Source organism: Pseudophryne corroboree, chromosome 5 (genome assembly GCF_028390025.1).
Source record: "Pseudophryne corroboree isolate aPseCor3 chromosome 5, aPseCor3.hap2, whole genome shotgun sequence".
Lineage (NCBI taxonomy): Eukaryota > Metazoa > Chordata > Amphibia > Anura > Myobatrachidae > Pseudophryne > Pseudophryne corroboree.
This window is the reverse complement of record NC_086448.1, coordinates 610449282-610466979: the sequence shown is the minus strand read 5'-3', so window position 1 is coordinate 610466979 and position 17698 is coordinate 610449282. Positions and strand designations below refer to the sequence as shown.

At 42.6% G+C, this 17698-nt stretch overlaps 1 protein-coding gene across 4 annotated transcripts in view; it reads left to right on the top strand.

Moving 5' to 3' along the window:
• MTCL1 (microtubule crosslinking factor 1) overlaps positions 1–17698 on the top strand; it is a 350167-nt gene that overhangs the window by 240530 nt on the left and 91939 nt on the right. For 2 of the 4 annotated variants that reach the window (XM_063923486.1, XM_063923489.1), the window contains exons 4-7: positions 2677–2736; positions 4111–5430; positions 6153–6305; positions 14549–14668. In XM_063923486.1, coding sequence (XP_063779556.1) covers positions 2677–2736; positions 4111–5430; positions 6153–6305; positions 14549–14668 — 1653 coding nt within the window. The remainder of the gene's footprint in view (positions 1–2676; positions 2737–4110; positions 5431–6152; positions 6306–14548; positions 14669–17698) is intronic. The other 2 variants (XM_063923487.1, XM_063923490.1) reach the window with 2 other exon arrangements.

Sequence of the window (17698 nt, the reverse complement as noted above, 5' to 3'; positions counted from 1 at the left end):
CCCTCCCTTTCAAGCACCTGAATGATATCACTAAGCTAATTGAGCATCTACCAATATATGTGTTCATCATTACAAAGTGTAAATTTCTCAAAATTATTTTATTTTGTAATTATTATTGTTGATTTAAAAGGTCCCACCATGTTCCACAGCTACAGACAATGGAGAAAACAACATAACATTGGGATATACATAGTAGATGGAATAAATGTAAACATACTAACAAAGGACAGTTATGGCTCTGCTCATGAGAGAGCTTATATTATATTGGGCAGCATGGATGGTGTAATGGTTAGCATTACTGCCTCACAGCACTGAGGTCATGAGTTCAATTTCCACCATGGCCCTAACTGTGGAGTTTATATATTCTCCCCGTGCATGCGTGGGTTTCCTTCAGGTACTCCGGTTTCCTGCCACAACCCAAAAATACACTGGTAGGTTAATTGGCTCCCAACACACATTAACCCTGGCATGAACGTGTGTGTGTTCATGTGGTAGGGAATGTAGATGGTAAGCTTAACTGGGGCAGGGACTGATGTGAATGGCCAAATATTTTCTGTAAAGCGCTGCGGAATATGTGTGCGCTATATAAATAACTGGTAATTGGATGAGGGCACAGCTGAAAAGAGGAGTGAGTGTGGCTCAGACTAAATATTAGGACAGATGGGAGGGTGTACTAGTAGTATGGGTGGGAGTAAGGTAAGCGGTAATACAGACATGGATGTTCAGAACTCTGTAAATCTGAGTCTGATCAGGAGTTATAAAAAAATAATGAGGGAAGTAAGAGTCTGATCGGGCGTGATAGGGAATTACAGTGAGTATCTGCATGGGAGAAATCTTGTCGGTGGGTGTGAGAGACGGGTTACCAGAGGCAAGATACAGATCAGAGGTAGATCTGTATCTTGAACAGAGAGAGAATATTTTGAGACAAAATTTTATCTGTAGGTAAGGGTGGTTTTGTTGAGGGCTTTTTAGATAACAATGATTCCTTTGAACTGATTTCTGGAATACATGGGGAGCCAGTGCAGGGATTTGCTAAGTGGTTTGGAAATGTGAAGCAATAAGAGAGGAAAATCAGTCTTGATGCTGCATAGAAGCAGGGATAGATGTGTTTGGGGAATTCCATAAGTGAAGATCAGAGATGATGAAAGAGTTATTGACAGTGAGAAAGATTTGAGGGGAGCTGGCGAATCAGGAGGAAGGAAGAGAATAAGCTCTGTTTGGCACATGTTGAGCTTTAGGTTAATTAATGGGATATCCATGTGGTAATATTGGATAATGTAGCAGAGGTAGACACTATGTGGCATATTTATTGAAGGAATTTTGTAGGAAATACCCCCCGAATAATGTTGTTTTCGAGGGACTAAAAGTAACATCAGGATGTAAGATATTTGCTTTGCTCCCCTCATTTTCGTTCACAAAAACAGCCCCTGAACTTTCAAAGGAGGGTGTTCTCCACATGCACAATCTGATGGCTGCACATGTGCAGGTGCGACTTCATGGGCCGGATCCGACATTAGCAATCACTTTACTTCTTACATATTGCAATAAGGGCGTCTATTGAAACCTCTGTCCTTGAATATGTACTTTGGTATATTCTGGTGATACCTAATTTCTTACTGCTGCAATAAGAGGCAATAAGGTCTAATTATAAGGCCTAATTCCTGATTTATGGTAACTATGCCACTAAAGTAGTTGTTTGATCTTGTCATAATGGCTAATTTACAGTAGTGAATGGTGTGCAGGAAAAGAGGGTGACCAACAGTGCGGAAAGCAGCAGAGCGATCCAAGAGGAGGAGGATTTAGAAGTGACCTTAGACTTTGTTCTTCCCATCTAATGTTGGGGGAGTAAGTCTGATTGCAGAGACATGAGAGCGGAATGACTGGAGAGAAAGTGAGATAGGTGGGGGAACAGAAGGGTGTGGTATGGTATGCCGGCGTCTGGGCTCCCGGCGACCAGCATACGGGCGCCGGAAGACCGACCGCCGGCATACCGACAGCGTGGCGTGTGCAAATGAGCCCCTTGCGGGCTCGCTGCGCTTGCCACGCTGTGGGCACGGTGGCGCGCTACGCTATTTATTCTCCCTCCAGGGGGGTCGTGGACCCTCACGAGGTAGAAAAAGTGTTGGTCAGCCGGCTGTCGGGATTCCTGCGCCGGTATACTGTGCGCCGGGATCCCGACAGTCGGGAACCTGAAGAACACCCGGAACGGGTGTGGTATGGTATGCCGGCGGCTGGGCTCCTGGCGACCAGCGCCGGAATCCCGACCGCCGGCATACCGTCAGCGTGGCGAGCGCAAATGAGCCCCTTGCGGGCTCGCTGCGCTCGCCACGCTGCGGGCACGGTGGGCCACGCTATTTATTCTTCCTCCAGGGGGGTCGTGGACCCCCACGAGGGAGAAAAAGTTTTGGTATGCCGGCTGTCGGGATTCCGGCGCCAGTATACTGTGCGCCGGGATCCCAACAGTCGGCAACCTGAAGACCACCCGGAACAGAAGTCACTTAAGCTGTAGATACTCTTCAGTTGTAAAATGGAAATTTTATACAGTTCTTCACAAATGTAGGATCTTAAAAAAATTGAAATAATATTTACTTAGATTCTTGTAGTTAGTAGACTTATAACGAAGTGCCTCATTGTTTCATTTTACTCAATAAGCATGAGTTTTATATTCTTTTTCAGAGTACACTAAAACGAAGAGGAAGCCGAGAGATGCACAAAGAGAAAAAGGCTTCATTTCAGGTATTCAGCTTCTGACTTTCTATGTTTCTCATAAGCTGTTTATGATTATAATGACATTTTTGTTGTAAACAGACAGATAGTTCCCCAGCCATTTGCTACCCAAAAACTGTGTTCACAAATTATCAAGACAAAGGTTTTTATTTATGAAGCGTTGGGTTGTAAAACCATGTGCTGCTAATAAAATCTAGAGATGAGCAGGTTCCGGTTTACTCTGATTTACCCGAATCTCCTTATTGGCTATCGGACGTCACGTGTTTTGGTTAGTCAATATGAAAAATCCAGAAAATAAGAAATGATGAAAATTCTTGCGTAAAGAACCGAGTAAATCCGAACCCACTCATCTCTAGTAAAATTATTGTCCTTAATATCGGACATAAACACTTTTTTTTTGTACAATGCAACGCTGTGTAAGTAAACCTCAGAGAGTCAAATTCCAAGCAAAAGTTAGTTGGAGCAGAGGCTTAGGGCTGTGCTTTGGAGAGACAGGCTGATAACAGGATCCTTATCTGTAGTGCCAGCTGTTGGTATGGGTAGGGTTTGGGGGTTACTTGGGAATCCAGAGTTCCGGTAAATTGCTATATATGTGATTGCACTTTCATATGAGCCACAGTGAAGTGCCATCAGCAGTTGTACAAGATCTGTACATATCGTATTTGCCCAATATGGATGAACATGTGAATGTGTGTATTTCAAGCACACAAACATGAGATAATTGTGTATTTTGTAGATAGAGCATTCATTAAAGTCCACGGACCAGCTTTAGGCCATATCATTTCAACAAGCGATTAACCTATGCCACCATGTTATAGATAGTAATGCATTGCCTTAGACTCTGGATTCATTTTTTTCCCTTGGTGGAGGACCAAAGAATTCCTTGACCAGGTAGCTATGCTCTATGTTGGCTCTGTCCTAACAAAAGTTTGAAAGTGTAAGAAAAAAATAGTTTTCTGACTGGGACTTACAAAATCCTAGTGATGACAACAGAATGTTATACCAGGAGAACCTTAGGTTCCATTTGCCTGGTAATGGTTAGATCCATTTACAAGCTTGAACTTCACAAAATTAAAGAAGGGTGAATATCTAAAAGGGTGCAAACTCCCAAAAAGTCATAAAAAGGTATGTAAATAATTTGATGATATGTCTTTCCATAGATAAATTGTTCCATTTACTTTAAAATTATAAAATATGTATAGGAAGTTTAATCCAGCAACCAGTGATTGTGTTAATAGCTGCAGTAAGGCAATTAACAATATTGTATGGCAACAGTGCAAAACATTGTTGATATGAATTCTGTATAAAGTCCTTCTGGCAGCAAAACGTATAGATTTCAAAATAACAATACATTAGCCTTCTTGTATATTTCCTGGTGTGCAGGAGGACAGTGCTGATTTAAAGTGCCAGCTTCAGTTTGCAAAGGAGGAAGCAGCACTTATGCGAAAGAAAATGGCCAAACTAGGAAAAGAGAAAGATGATGCAGAACAGGAACTGGAGAAATACAGGTCAATTTATGGGGATGTGGAAAGTCCTCTCCCAACAGGGGAAACTGGAGGCCCACCCAGCACTAGAGAGGCCGAGTTAAAACTACGTCTTAAATTGGTTGAAGAGGAAGCTAATATCCTGGGAAGAAAAATAGTAGAGCTGGAGGTAGAAAACAGGGGCATTAAAGCAGAAATGGAAGACCTCAGGTGTCAGTATGAAAAAGAATTTCTAAGCAGGGAGTATGTTTCAAGCATTCCTACCTCACCATACGGTGATTCCATGGAATCTGCCACAGAGCTACGGCGCCACCTCCAATTTGTGGAAGAGGAAGCAGAGCTGCTGAGGAGATCCATTTCTGAGATAGAGGATCACAATAAACAGCTTACAACAGAACTGAATAGATTTAAGTTCGGGCCAGTGCAGGACCTTGTCTGGATTGACGACAACCCTTCCAAATGCAATGGTTCACTACAGGAAGAATTGAAGTCAGCTAGAATCCAGATAAGTGATCTTAGTGCTAAGATAATGAAGCTTCAATATGAAAATAGGGTTTTACTGTCAAATGTACAACGATATGATCTTGAATCACACCTGGGAATGAGGACAGCAAGCCCACGTGACAGTGATGCAGAAAGTGATGCAGGGAGGAAAGAAAGTGACAGTGAAGACGGACGCCCTGCTCAGCCAAAGAGAGAAGGACCTATTGGTGGGGAAAGTGACTCAGAAGATGCTTATGAGAAGACCTCAGGCTTTGAAAGTATAAAACCATCAGAAGCTACTGACATGTACTCTATGGAACCGTTTCAAAAGAGAGAGGATGCACATTATCTTCTCAATATAAAACGGGAGGCTGAAAGTCTAGGAAAAACTGTAGACCACCTTATTACTGACACAGACAGCTTAATCTATGAAGCCAAAGTGCAGATGATGAGCGGTCCTGTGGAGGAGGTGCTTGACACTTATCCAGAAAGAGAAGATGCCACTGGAGCTGAAGTTTTAAACAGCATCAATAGTAAAATGAAAGTATTCAGGAAAGATTTGCATAGCTTTCTAGAAAGAATTGAGCAAACAAGTGAAGACCTAAAAGACCATGTAGATGACCTGTCCCCGATGCCACATCTCACAGAATCTTCTAGTTTCTTGTCCAACTTGACTTCAACATCTCGGGATTCCGCCATTGGAAATCTTGGAAAGGAACTAATAACTGATTTTCAGGTAAATTGATGTTACCTAATTGTCATTATTTACTTGTGGTTTTTTTTCTTTGCCATTAACAAACAGGCACTGTTTTTTTCCCCAGCTAAATCATTACGTTGCTAAATTGCAACATTTTCCAGTGACAAAAATGCGAAAACCTGGTATTTTTTTTTAATTAACATATGCTGTGATATAGTGACTTCCTACCTAGACAAGTGTTGGCCAATACCTCTGTACCATTATTTGATATATTTGCATTGCATTTACCAGCATTATGGTCAGTGGGTAAAGTCTCTCTAGCTGTCACTATTAGTGCATCACTGAATTGCACAGCAGATGTGGCTTAGCCATTTGGAGTCACAATGGGGAAGAAACTTAGTATGCTGATGCTTTCATGGCCTGCACGCTTGCTGTTGGTATGACACATGCATCTCTCATTGCATGCGCGTCTCATAACCAGTGTTTGCATTCTTTTCCCCACCCCTGTTTTTTCTCTTTTGCTTTTCAGATATTTCAACCCATCATTTTGCTCATTCTTTTTTTGCTTTTGTTTTCATCACTCTCTTATGCCACCATATTTAAGTTAATTTTTCTGTTCACGCTTTTCTTTGTGTTGTAGTTTTTTAAGTCCTCTACCTTACCCATTTTATTTTTGTGTGTGTGTTTGTGTTTGTTTTTTTCTTTGTCCTCCCATCCTTTGTCTTTTTTTATTTGTGTTTATATACTACCCATGCACCTAGCAGTCCAAGCTGAGAGATCAAATGGAATGGCAGCTCCACCATGAGCATGAAGAAGATGCCCACCGTCTGCTTTTAAATCATGAGTCACATCGCAGAGCAGATGGGGACAGTAAACACTACAACCCAGGAGACCAGGGCGGTTTCAGTCTAGAGGTCAGCAATGTTGCATAACCCATTACATCTAGAATTGTGCAGACTTGTTGTGTTTAGGTTTAGCAGCTTAAATGCATTTTCAAGGTGAAATTTAGGAAATGGGTCTTCAAAAACATTTAGAAAGCACCAATGCATTTTTCAACTGCTTTTCAGGATTACTTTAAACCTGGAACCTTTGTCTTCTATAAAGTTAATTTCACATTGTGGCTCACAATATGGGCCTGATTCTGAGCTGGATGCAAAGAAAAATTAAGCAAGTAGCTGTGCACCTGGGCAAAACCATGCTGCACTGCAGGTGGGACAGATTTAAAATATGCAAAGAAATATAGGGGGGAATTCAATTATGGGCGAAGGGGCATTTAAACACTGGCAACGGCAGCCCGATTCTCCCCTTTCATCTGGCCAGTCGAATGTCACATTTGCCTAAATGTGCTCACTACCTGTGGGGTAGCAAGCACTTTCGAACGAGATCCCTGCCGCCATTAAGTTGTGCCACTGTCAGGCGAATCCACCCGGCACCTTATTAAAATGTCCAAACTCAAATCTATAAAGTTGTCCAGTATTTGTGAGTTACTTGCTAAAGCAGCTGGTATTTACTCTGCATGCAAATAAAAAAAAAGTGTTTGCACCCCTGCATTGCAACATGGTTTGTTCCAGAATTAAAGTTACTGTTCTTGCTTTTTAGATTTGCTCCCAATTTAGAATCAGCCTCCATGGGCGGGATATAATGAAGTCCGAGTTCGGTGGCTGTGTAGGATTCCTGGCTGAACTTCAAAGTTTTTTTAAAGGGGAAATAATGTACAAGGCATGGATTAGCCTTGTACATGATTGCCCCTTTAAAAAAACGTCCAGACAGGATCCCCAAACCTGTGTTCAGTATAGACAGTTATAAATTGCTGGTCATTATCGCATCACATATCTTAATTTGTGTACAGTAATGTCGTTTTTCTGGGACCAGCACCTCCTCTTTATAACTATAGCATTATGTATAGCTATCGTCTGTATGCAATGCTCCCATGGGTCAGTCTGTCCATAACAATATAGCAGTTGGCATTAATAAGATAAGGAAAGCTTACTATATCTGTTTTGCATGTATTTCCTTCATGGCGAAAGCACGCCATGGTTTTTAAGGGTTGTCACAGCATTGCGCCCCATCCTCTGCTCAGATACACCTACCTGACACAGGTGGGTGGTCCTGACATGGGTGTTACTCAAGCTGCCACCATGAAGGGTATTCAATAGTGCACTTACGATCACCAGTCACTTACAGCACACTTAAAAATCCACAGTTTTACTTATGTAGCATGGACCTGTCCAGGTATGTGAATTCATACAGCACAGAGATAACACTGATAAACTTTTAAAATTTATTGAGAAAACATCTCCAGGGTTAAGTTACAAAGAAAAACAAGTAAATAAACAAGACATACATTTATGATATGCACAGATTGACTTCAAGTAAATAAAAATGAATAAAACATCAGAACCATAAATTATCTTACTCTGAGGTTTAGGTAATCTGTGTAGAGGCTGAAGATCGGACCACTCCTAGCATGAAACTACTTCCCTGTAGAGTGAACCTAGAGTAGTGTCTGCTTCTGATCCTTATAGTCATTCTTTTCCTTTCCATGCTGAAAAGGACTGCTTTCTTTGTCCTCACAAGACCTGTGTAGATGTAAATTAGGTTGTTTCCAGGGACACTAAACGTCATATACAGTGCATCTAGAAAGTATTCACAGCGCTTCACTTTTTCAACATTTTGTTATGTTACAGCCTTATTCCAAAATGGAATAAATTCATTTTCCCTCAAAATTCTACACACAACGTGAAAAAAAGTGTTTTTGAGATTTTTGCAAATTTACTAAAATTTACAAAAATGTATATATCTGAGGTAAGGTATTTTATTGGGGAGGAAAAGCTGAATGAGACGGATAAGCTGACCCTCTTCCATCCTGCCAGTCTGTGTCTACGGGCTTGAACAAGGGCCCCCCTACCATGAAAAGCAAACATTGGGGCAAATGTATTAAGCCTGGAGAAGGCATAAGGAAGTGATAAACCAGTGATAAGTGGAAGGTGATAACGCACCAGCCAATCAGCTCCTAAGTGTTAATTTACATATTGGTGCTGATTGGCTGGTGTGTTTATTACCTTGCATTTATCACTGGTTTATCACTTCCTTATGCCTTCTCCAGGTTAATACATCTGCCCCATTATTTCCAGGGAAGTTAAGCCTTCAAAAAATTTTCAGTTAACACCTTCCCACTTAGTTCAGCAATGCAGATACAGTTTTGAAACTGGCAATTCATACCACACAGACATTCATGAAATAAACATTTTGGGAGCACAGTAATAATTCACATCATGATAACTGCCGGGTTATTACTCATAGGACCGTGAGCACAGTTTACCCAGCACACACAGAATGCATACAGTCATGACGTGACTTTGAGGAATCGCCGTAACCCATGGTGACAGCCGCAAGAGTGGATAAAGGAATTTATAATATTACATGGAAACAAGTAGGAGAATGTAATTACAAATTGTAATTATTTAATTGGAAATCAATGCATAGTTTTAAAAATAGTAATAATACAATTGAAAGCTTGCCATTCTCAGGCATGTAACACCTTACACCTGCAGTCTTTAATGATGACCTTGTGAAATTTGTGTTGTTACAGGGATTTCTTTATCAGTGTGTGTCTCAACTGCAACACTTTAATTTAGAGAGAGAAAAAGTGACAGTTTAAATACAGCATGCTGAAACTCAAATGAAGCACTTTTGTTCATTCCAGTTGCATCTCTAACCCCTAGATTGCTATCAGTATTCTAAAGAAAATAACAAAAATATGCCATTCTGTAGAATGAGATCCTAGTGATGTGGCAGCTACGTCTCTGTCTTAAAACCTGGCCATACAGCGTAACGAGACTGCCTGATGCAGAGTAAGCATTGGTCGTAGTGGAATCTTACCTACCCTTTATTACATCTGGTAGTAAGCATTTCTCTAGCAAATTAACTTCGTTGGATATGAAATGCCGGCAGACGGGATGCTGGCTGTCAACATTCCAACAGCGGCATCCAGTCCGCCAGAATGCCGGCAGTGGGGCGAGCGCTATGAAGCCCCATATGGGCACGTTGTCTCACTACGCTCGCTACAGGTTCTGTTCCCACTCTGTGGTTGTCGTAGACACCCATGAGTGGGAATAGCCTTGGTGAGGCTGTCGGCATTCTTGGCTGTTGGTATTCCATTGTCGGGATCCTGAACACCGGGATCCCGACAGCTGGGATATTAACTACATCCCGATGAACTAAACTAATCTGTGTTAAAGAACTGAACTTGCATATGTTTGATAAACCACCCCCTACTCCAGTGATTGCATAACTGTGGGGTTCCCATGTCCGAGACCTGCCTAATGGTAAATTTTCCAGGAATAGGCAACCTAGAAAACTATGATCGAACAGTGCAGGTGTGTCTGCAATGCTGGGGGATGTGGGCTCTTCATATGGACACAATGAGCAGTGAAAGATGTTTCTTTTTTTTAATGATTTTGTTAGTTATATTTATCAAAAGGTATAAAGGGTACAGACAGAAAGAAGGGAGAGGGGATGGAGACTTGCAAATCAATCTCACAACTGGTGACAGTATCAAGCATAATCAAGCCATCAGTTTTGAAAGTAGATGTACAATCCAAGCATAAGTGTTATGGTAGCATGGTTTGGTATGTGCTTGATAATATATAAGAGGAGCACATGTGCCTTCCAGCCTCATGGCATCAGCAATCTGTGAGCTCACAGACCGAGGGGTCATGGGAGGACACGCTCCATTATGGGCCAACTATGGAGACCAGATGGCTGAGAAGGCATCAGAATTGTTGTGAATAATACTCTAAATGTGATTCATTTTAAACACAAGCCAGATATTTTTGTTAAGCAAAGGCATGGGTGGTGGGGCAGGTTGTTTTCCCAAAATAGATGAAGCGGATATTTTGTTGCATCTAATATGTACTATATTAATGTATACTTATATTTTAGGTAGGTTCTGGTACTAGTCTGAGGAGCAGTGCGAATATGTAAAAACCCTGAGATTTGGAAATTAGTAGTGACATATTTAAGGTAATATACCTATCACCAGCTGCAGGCTATTTTTGGGCATGAGCTTCCTGACCACAATATCCCCTGTATAGATTCCATGAGGAAGGAAATATTGTGTGTAGAACAAGTATTAGCCGTGAAGCTGACAGTAGACAATATGTGCTGTACAATTTGCCCCTGGCAGGGAAGCATAGCACTGTAAACAGTCTAATGTTGAGAACTTCCCAAAGAATGGAGATTTATTAACTGAAAGTTTGAGACTACTTAGGGGCAGGTTCAATTAGCTGCAGCAAAATATTTGTTTACAGTGGCATTGTCTGCGTGGTCATATCGCTTACCTCGTGTATGCTCCGTCCCGCTTACTGCACAATTCAGTTGAAGAAGCCTTATCCCAGTGTTTGCATGGTAATTAAGGCTGGTAATTCCCACAATAAGTGTGGGGGGAAACGGGAAAATCGGTCTGTAGCCACAAAAATGCATATTATTATTGGATACCGGTATAGAAGTCTATTAGTGGTCAAGACAAAGTATTTGGGGTCTTAAAAGGTGTCAAATGGCTGATTTATGCATTTTGTATAACCGTAATAACATAATAGACAGCAAGAGTCTTTCTACAAATTAAATTCTCTAGATAATTTGAGGGTGCATAAAAATGAGTTGATTTGTTTGTGTCATTTAAGCCATTTTCTAAAAAAAAGTTAATAAATACACCTGTAATTCCCACCTACAAGCTTAAAAACACCGGTCCCATCAATATAGCACCCCCATATACCTGTCCCACAACTTTTAACCCATTATTCTGCAGTTTGCAGAATATTGACCAAAATGTACATGTTATTACTGGGCAAATTAGGGATTTTCCCCAACTTTTCATCTATTAAGGGGCTATGAATAAAAATCTGTGTTAAATCCTATGGAGAGGTAACGCAGTTTAACTTTTAAGTTGAATAGCAAAACAGTTGTTGTAGCTATGTTAAGCTGTGTAAATGGGTTATCGTGGTTAACTGAATTCCCCCCCCCCCCCCCCGAATTTGCTTATTCATTAGTAGATCATATATGTTTCCTAACATCTTTGAAGGATTGGAAGTTCTTGAGAGCTGCTATAACAGAAATAAATAAAATGCCCCGTAAAGCCAGCAAATAAATGTTTTATGATCTAGCCCTGAGGGAAATCCGTAAGTTTGTTTAGAGGATAAAGGGCCCAGGGGGTTATTCAGGTCGCATCGCTAATTTATGCAACCACAGAAGCCCGGCGGTGGCACTGCGCATGCACAGGTTCTGTCCTGCGCGTGTGCGTGCAGTTAAAGCAATTGAGTTGAATTAACTGCGAATGCCTCTGCCTGATTGACAGGCAGGGGCATTCACGGGGCAGCAACCAAGCATTTTCAGTGCGGCGTCGGAGAACCGGGGGCGTGTCGGTGGCGTTTTTTTTAAAAATGGCGGTGCACCACCTGCATATGCAGCCTAGCTGCAGCAGCCGCCCACAGTTGCTGTGACAACAATTAAATTGCGGTTGCAGCCACTGGGCAGGCCATTTAGCATGCTGGACCCCTGCAATGGGCGGCCCCCAACATGCGAAAGAAAGGATTGCAGATTCTGCTTTTTATCAGAATGTGCAATCCAACCTGAATAATCCCCCTAATTCAAAAGTAGACAGTTGCATATGCAACTGTCTTTGTATGCAGCTGCTGGAATGTGTACAGAGTCACCCACCATCGTCAAAAGACTAGCAGCACGCCTGCGTTTGACTAGTCACCCCCACCCCGTTACCTCCCATAAATATACTCTGTCTCCAAATTCTCACTGCCTCTGTTGTCAGTAATTAACGCAACAAATGCTCAGTGCAACACAGTTGCATGCATAGTACAAAAAACGCTGAACTGCGCAAACATCGTCATAGCGTCCACCTCTGAAGCAGTCCCAATATAATTTAACAGCACAATCTCATATTTTAGGTAGAAAGTTATTGTTGGACATTTTTTATGTTCTACATTTCTACGAGATCAGGGGATACATAAATGAGTGGAGATAGAATTGTTTTAAATCAGATCCAAGGTTTTAATGCCAAAGTACTCACTGAGTGAGATGGTCTGCGGCAAACTAAAGGAGTAGAATGGGTATTCCAAGACACCCTCCTTCGCTGACATATAGAGAATATACATATTTCTCAGAGAAATTTCTAGTCCATACGAGCTGAATATCTGATGATTGGGAGATTTTAGTGTTTTTAATAATAAAAGTATGAGTGCACACATTAGGATTTCCTGCCATGGGCTGGAGAATCTCTGGACAATTTGCAGAATATAATTGGTCATAGGTCCTCATTAACTCAAGGTATTTGATGTGGAAAATAAAGCTTTTCATTGTATTACTGTATACATTTAATCCATTTCCATCCTTACTACAATCTGTCAGGTAGTGCTCAGAGGGCCTAATTCAGACTTGTACGGTAACCCGATGATTAGCATACAAGTCTGAAGGTGGGGACACCGCACATGTGCAGAACGGGTCCTGTGTCCTCGCACGCAGTGCCCCTAAGCCCCCACCTGATTGACAGGCTGAGGGCGTTTGGGAGCGGGAAAGGGGCGGAGACTGGCTCTGTTCAGTGTCTGCGTCTGTCGATGCAGATTTACTGACTTCGGCTGCGGGTCAGAGACGGCCATACTGAGTAACCTGAAGGTTACTCAGATGACCGATGGTCATGCAGAGTGATCCGATGGTGCGTCTCCACTGAATCAGGCAATAGTTGTCTGCCTCCTGCATTAGCATATTAGCTGTTGCAATAAAGTTTCACAGTTAGTTTGCCAATTGAAAAACTATGTGGCTCATGTAACAATCTGACCTTTCGCTGATGTAATTGTTCAGATGGCAGTCTAATCTGGGTCTCTCAGCTTTGCATGTGTGTGGTCACAAAATTACCATCCCATGTGTCAGTGTGAAGCATTGTTCAACCTGATTACCCGTTAATAGTGCTCAATCCAATCTGAAAGGACCGGCTTCTGATTTTATGACTTTTGCTGTTATTTGAATAACAATTGTTAGGGTATGCACATCACATCATGTAAAAAGGTCAGTCAATTTGGATAAAATTTCCAAAGGAACATGAATTCACACAGCTTGTGGCCATCTTATTATGCTGAAAAACAAAATGTTCCCTTAATTTTTCCTTTAGTTTATGTCTGGGTCCCCATAGTTTCCTTAAAAACGTGACATTTTTGTAATATATTTTTCTCCATCATAATCATTTCAGTGGATGACCACCACGGTTCATAAATTATGTTTTGAATAATAGAAACCTTCATGTATCTTTGATTAGGCATTTCAGCATTAACCTACATGCGAAGGGGCAGATGTACTAAGCCTTGAAGAGTGATAAAGTGAAGAGAGATAAAGTACCAGCCAACCAGCTACTAACTGCCATGTTACAGACTATGTTTGCAAAAATGACAGGAGCTGATTGGTACTTTATATCTCTCCACTTTATCTCTATCGAAGACTTAGTACATCTGCCCCTAAATATCATTAGAACTTTACAGTAACAACTCTCTATTAGAGCAAGCATCAGCATTCCGACGCTGTGGAATCTTATGTTTTCATGTGTCTGTGTCAGCATGTAAGTGCCTCCTACTGAATAGCATAGTACGACATGAAAACAGCTAGCTGGTTATTATATGTTGTCTAGCAATTCATTTATTTTATTTATATTGCAATAATACAATGGGGTCTATTCATGAAGAAGTGAAAAGTGTGGAGAAGTGAGCCAGTGGAGAAGTTGCCCATGGCAACCAATTAGCATTGAAGTAACATTAATAATTTGCATACTATACAATTGTACGGAGTAGCTGATTAGTTGCCATAGGCAACTTCTCCACACTTTTCACTACTTCATGAATAGACCTCAATGTTTCTACTCTATAAATGTATTATTTTTATATAAAAATATAACTAATTATCAATCTAAAAATAATGAATGGCCAAGATGTAAAAGTAACAAGCACATTAAGAGAAGATATTGACGCTTCTTCTGTGATATCTGTCACTAGACTTAATTAAAAATGGGATCAGCAGTTTAAACACCTTTTTAGAACACTTTTAGTGACATTTACCCGCATGTAAAGATAAAATATGTGTGCTATTCTTGTCTACTAAACAGCTCAGCAGTAATGTGTCACCTGAAAAGAATTCAACTTTACGTGAACTACAGACTATTCTTGAACAAGAAAGGAGACTCCACCAAGAGGAGCATGACAAAGTGACAGACAGACTCATTCAGGTATTGTGCTGTTCTAGTTCCCCGCCAACCGCATTGTACTCACTAGGTTCCCCGCCAACCGCATTGTACTCGCTAGAGAAACATAAGACTCGTAAGCTGGACAGAAGTCTAGAAAATGACCTTTTGTTTATCTTGCCATTTAGCACCTGTGTATAGACAGAGCTTGTATTGTAATATTAGTGATTATTAAAGATAATAAGAATTTACTTACCGATAATTCTATTTCTCATAGTCCGTAGTGGATGCTGGGGACTCCGTAAGGACCATGGGGAATAGCGGCTCCGCAGGAGACTGGGCACATCTAAAGAAAGCTTTAGGACTATCTGGTGTGCACTGGCTCCTCCCCCTATGACCCTCCTCCAAGCCTCAGTTAGGATACTGTGCCCGGACGAGCGTACACAATAAGGAAGGATTTTGAATCCCGGGTAAGACTCATACCAGCCACACCAATCACACCGTATAACCTGTGATCTGAACCCAGTTAACAGCATGATAACAGAGGAGCCTCTGAAAGATGGCTCACAACAATAATAACCCGATTTTTGTAACAATAACTATGTACAAGTATTGCAGACAATCCGCACTTGGGATGGGCGCCCAGCATCCACTACGGACTATGAGAAATAGAATTATCGGTAAGTAAATTCTTATTTTCTCTAACGTCCTAAGTGGATGCTGGGGACTCCGTAAGGACCATGGGGATTATACCAAAGCTCCCAAACGGGCGGGAGAGTGCGGATGACTCTGCAGCACCAAATGAGAGAACTCCAGGTCCTCCTCAGCCAAGATATCAATTTTGTAGAATTTTACAAACGTATTTGCTCCTGACCAAGTAGCTGCTCGGCAAAGTTGTAAAGCCGAGACCCCTCGGGCAGCCGCCCAAGATGAGCCCACCTTCCTTGTGGAGTGGGCATTTACAGATTTTTGGCTGTGGCAGGCCTGCCACAGAATGTGCAAGCTGAATTGTACTACAAATCCAACGAGCAATAGTCTGCTTAGAAGCAGGAGCACCCAGCTTGTTGGGTGCACACAGGATAAACAGCGAGTCAGATTTCCTGACTCCAGCCGTCCTGGAAACATATATTTTCAGGGCACTGACAACGTCTAGCAACTTGGAGGCCTCCAAGTCCCTAGTAGCCGCAGGCACCACCAATAGGTTGGTTCAGGTGAGACGCTGAAACCACCTTGGGGAGAAACTGAGGACGAGTCCTCAATTCCGCCCTGTCCGAATGGAAAATCAGATAAGGGCTTTTTCAGGATAAAGCCGCCAATTCTGACACGCGCCTGGCCCAGGCCAGGGCCAACAGCATGACCACTTTCCATGTGAGATATTTTAACTCCACAGATTTAAGTGGTTCAAACCAATGTGACTTTTGGAACCCAAAACTACATTGAGATCCCAAAGTGCCACTGGAGGCACAAAAGGAGGCTGTATATGCAGTACCCCTTTTACAACGTCTGAACTTCAGGGACTGAAGCTAGTTCTTTTTGGAAGAAAATTGACAGGGCCGAAATTTGAACCTTAATGGACCCCAATTTCAGGCCCATAGACACTCCTGTTTGCAGGAAATGTAGGAATCGACCCAGTTGAATTTCCTCCGTCGGGCCTTACTGGCCTCGCACCACGCAACATATTTACGCCAATTGCGGTGATAATGTTTTTGCGGTTACATCCTTCCTGGCTTTGATCAGGATAGGGATGACTTCATCCGGAATGCCTTTTTTCCTTCAGGATCCGGCGTTCAACCGCCATGCCGTCAAACGCAGCCGCGGTAAGTCTTGGAACAGACAGGGTCCTTGCTGGAGCAGGTCCCTTCTTAGAGGTAGAGGCCACGGATCCTCCGTGAGCATCTCTTGAAGTTCCGGTTACCAAGTCCTTCTTGGCCAATCCGGAACCACGAATATAGTGCTTACTCCTCTCCATCTTATCAATCTCAGTACCTTGGGTATGAGAGGCAGAGGAGGGAACACATACCCTGACTGGTACACCCATGGTGTTACCAGAGCGTCTACAGCTTATTGCCTGAGGGTCCCTGGACCTGGCGCAATACCTGTCGAGTTTTTAATCATGTGGAAGACTTCTGGGTGAAGTCCCCACTCTCCCGGGTGGAGGTCGTGCTGAGGAAGTCTGCTTCCCAGTTGTCCACTCCCGGAATGAATACTGCTGACAGTGCTATCACATGATTTTCCGCCCAGCGAAGAATCCTTGCAGCTTCTGCCATTGCCCTCCTGCTTCTTGTGCCACCCTGACTGTTTACGTGGGTGACTGCCGTGATGTTGTCTGACTGGATCAACACCGGCTGACCTTGAAGCAGAGGTCTTGCTAAGCTTAGAGCATTGTAAATGTCCCTTAGCTTCAGGATATTTATGTGAAGTGATGTCTCCAGGCTTGACCATAAGCCCTGGATATTCCTTCCCTGTGTGACTGCTCCCCAGCCTCGCAGGCTGGCATCCGTGGTCACCAGGACCCAGTCCTGAATGCCTAATCTGCGGCCCCCCAGAAGATGAGCACTCTGCAACCACCACAGGAGGGACACCCTTGTCCTTGGTGACAGGGTTATCCGCTGATGCATCTGAAGATGCGATCCGGACCATTTGTCCAGCAGGTCCCACTGGAAAGTTCTTGCGTGAAATCTGCCGAATGGGATTGCTTCGTAGGAAGCCACCATTTTACCCAGAACCCTTGTGCATTGATGCACTGAGACTTGGCTCGGTTTTAGGAGGTTCCTGACTAGCTCGGATAACTCCCTGGCTTTCTCCTCCGGGAGAAACACCTTTTTCTGGACTGTGTCCAGGATCATCCCTAGGAACAGAAGACACGTCGTCGGAACCAGGTGCGATTTTGGAATATTGAGAATCCAATCGTGCTGCCGCAACACTACCTGAGATAGTGCTACACCGACCTCCAACTGTTCCCTGGATCTTACCCTTATCAGGGAATTGTCCAAGGAAGGGATAACTAAAATTCACTTCCTTCGAAGGAATATCATAATTTCGGCCATTACCTTGGTAAAGACCCGGGGTGCCGTG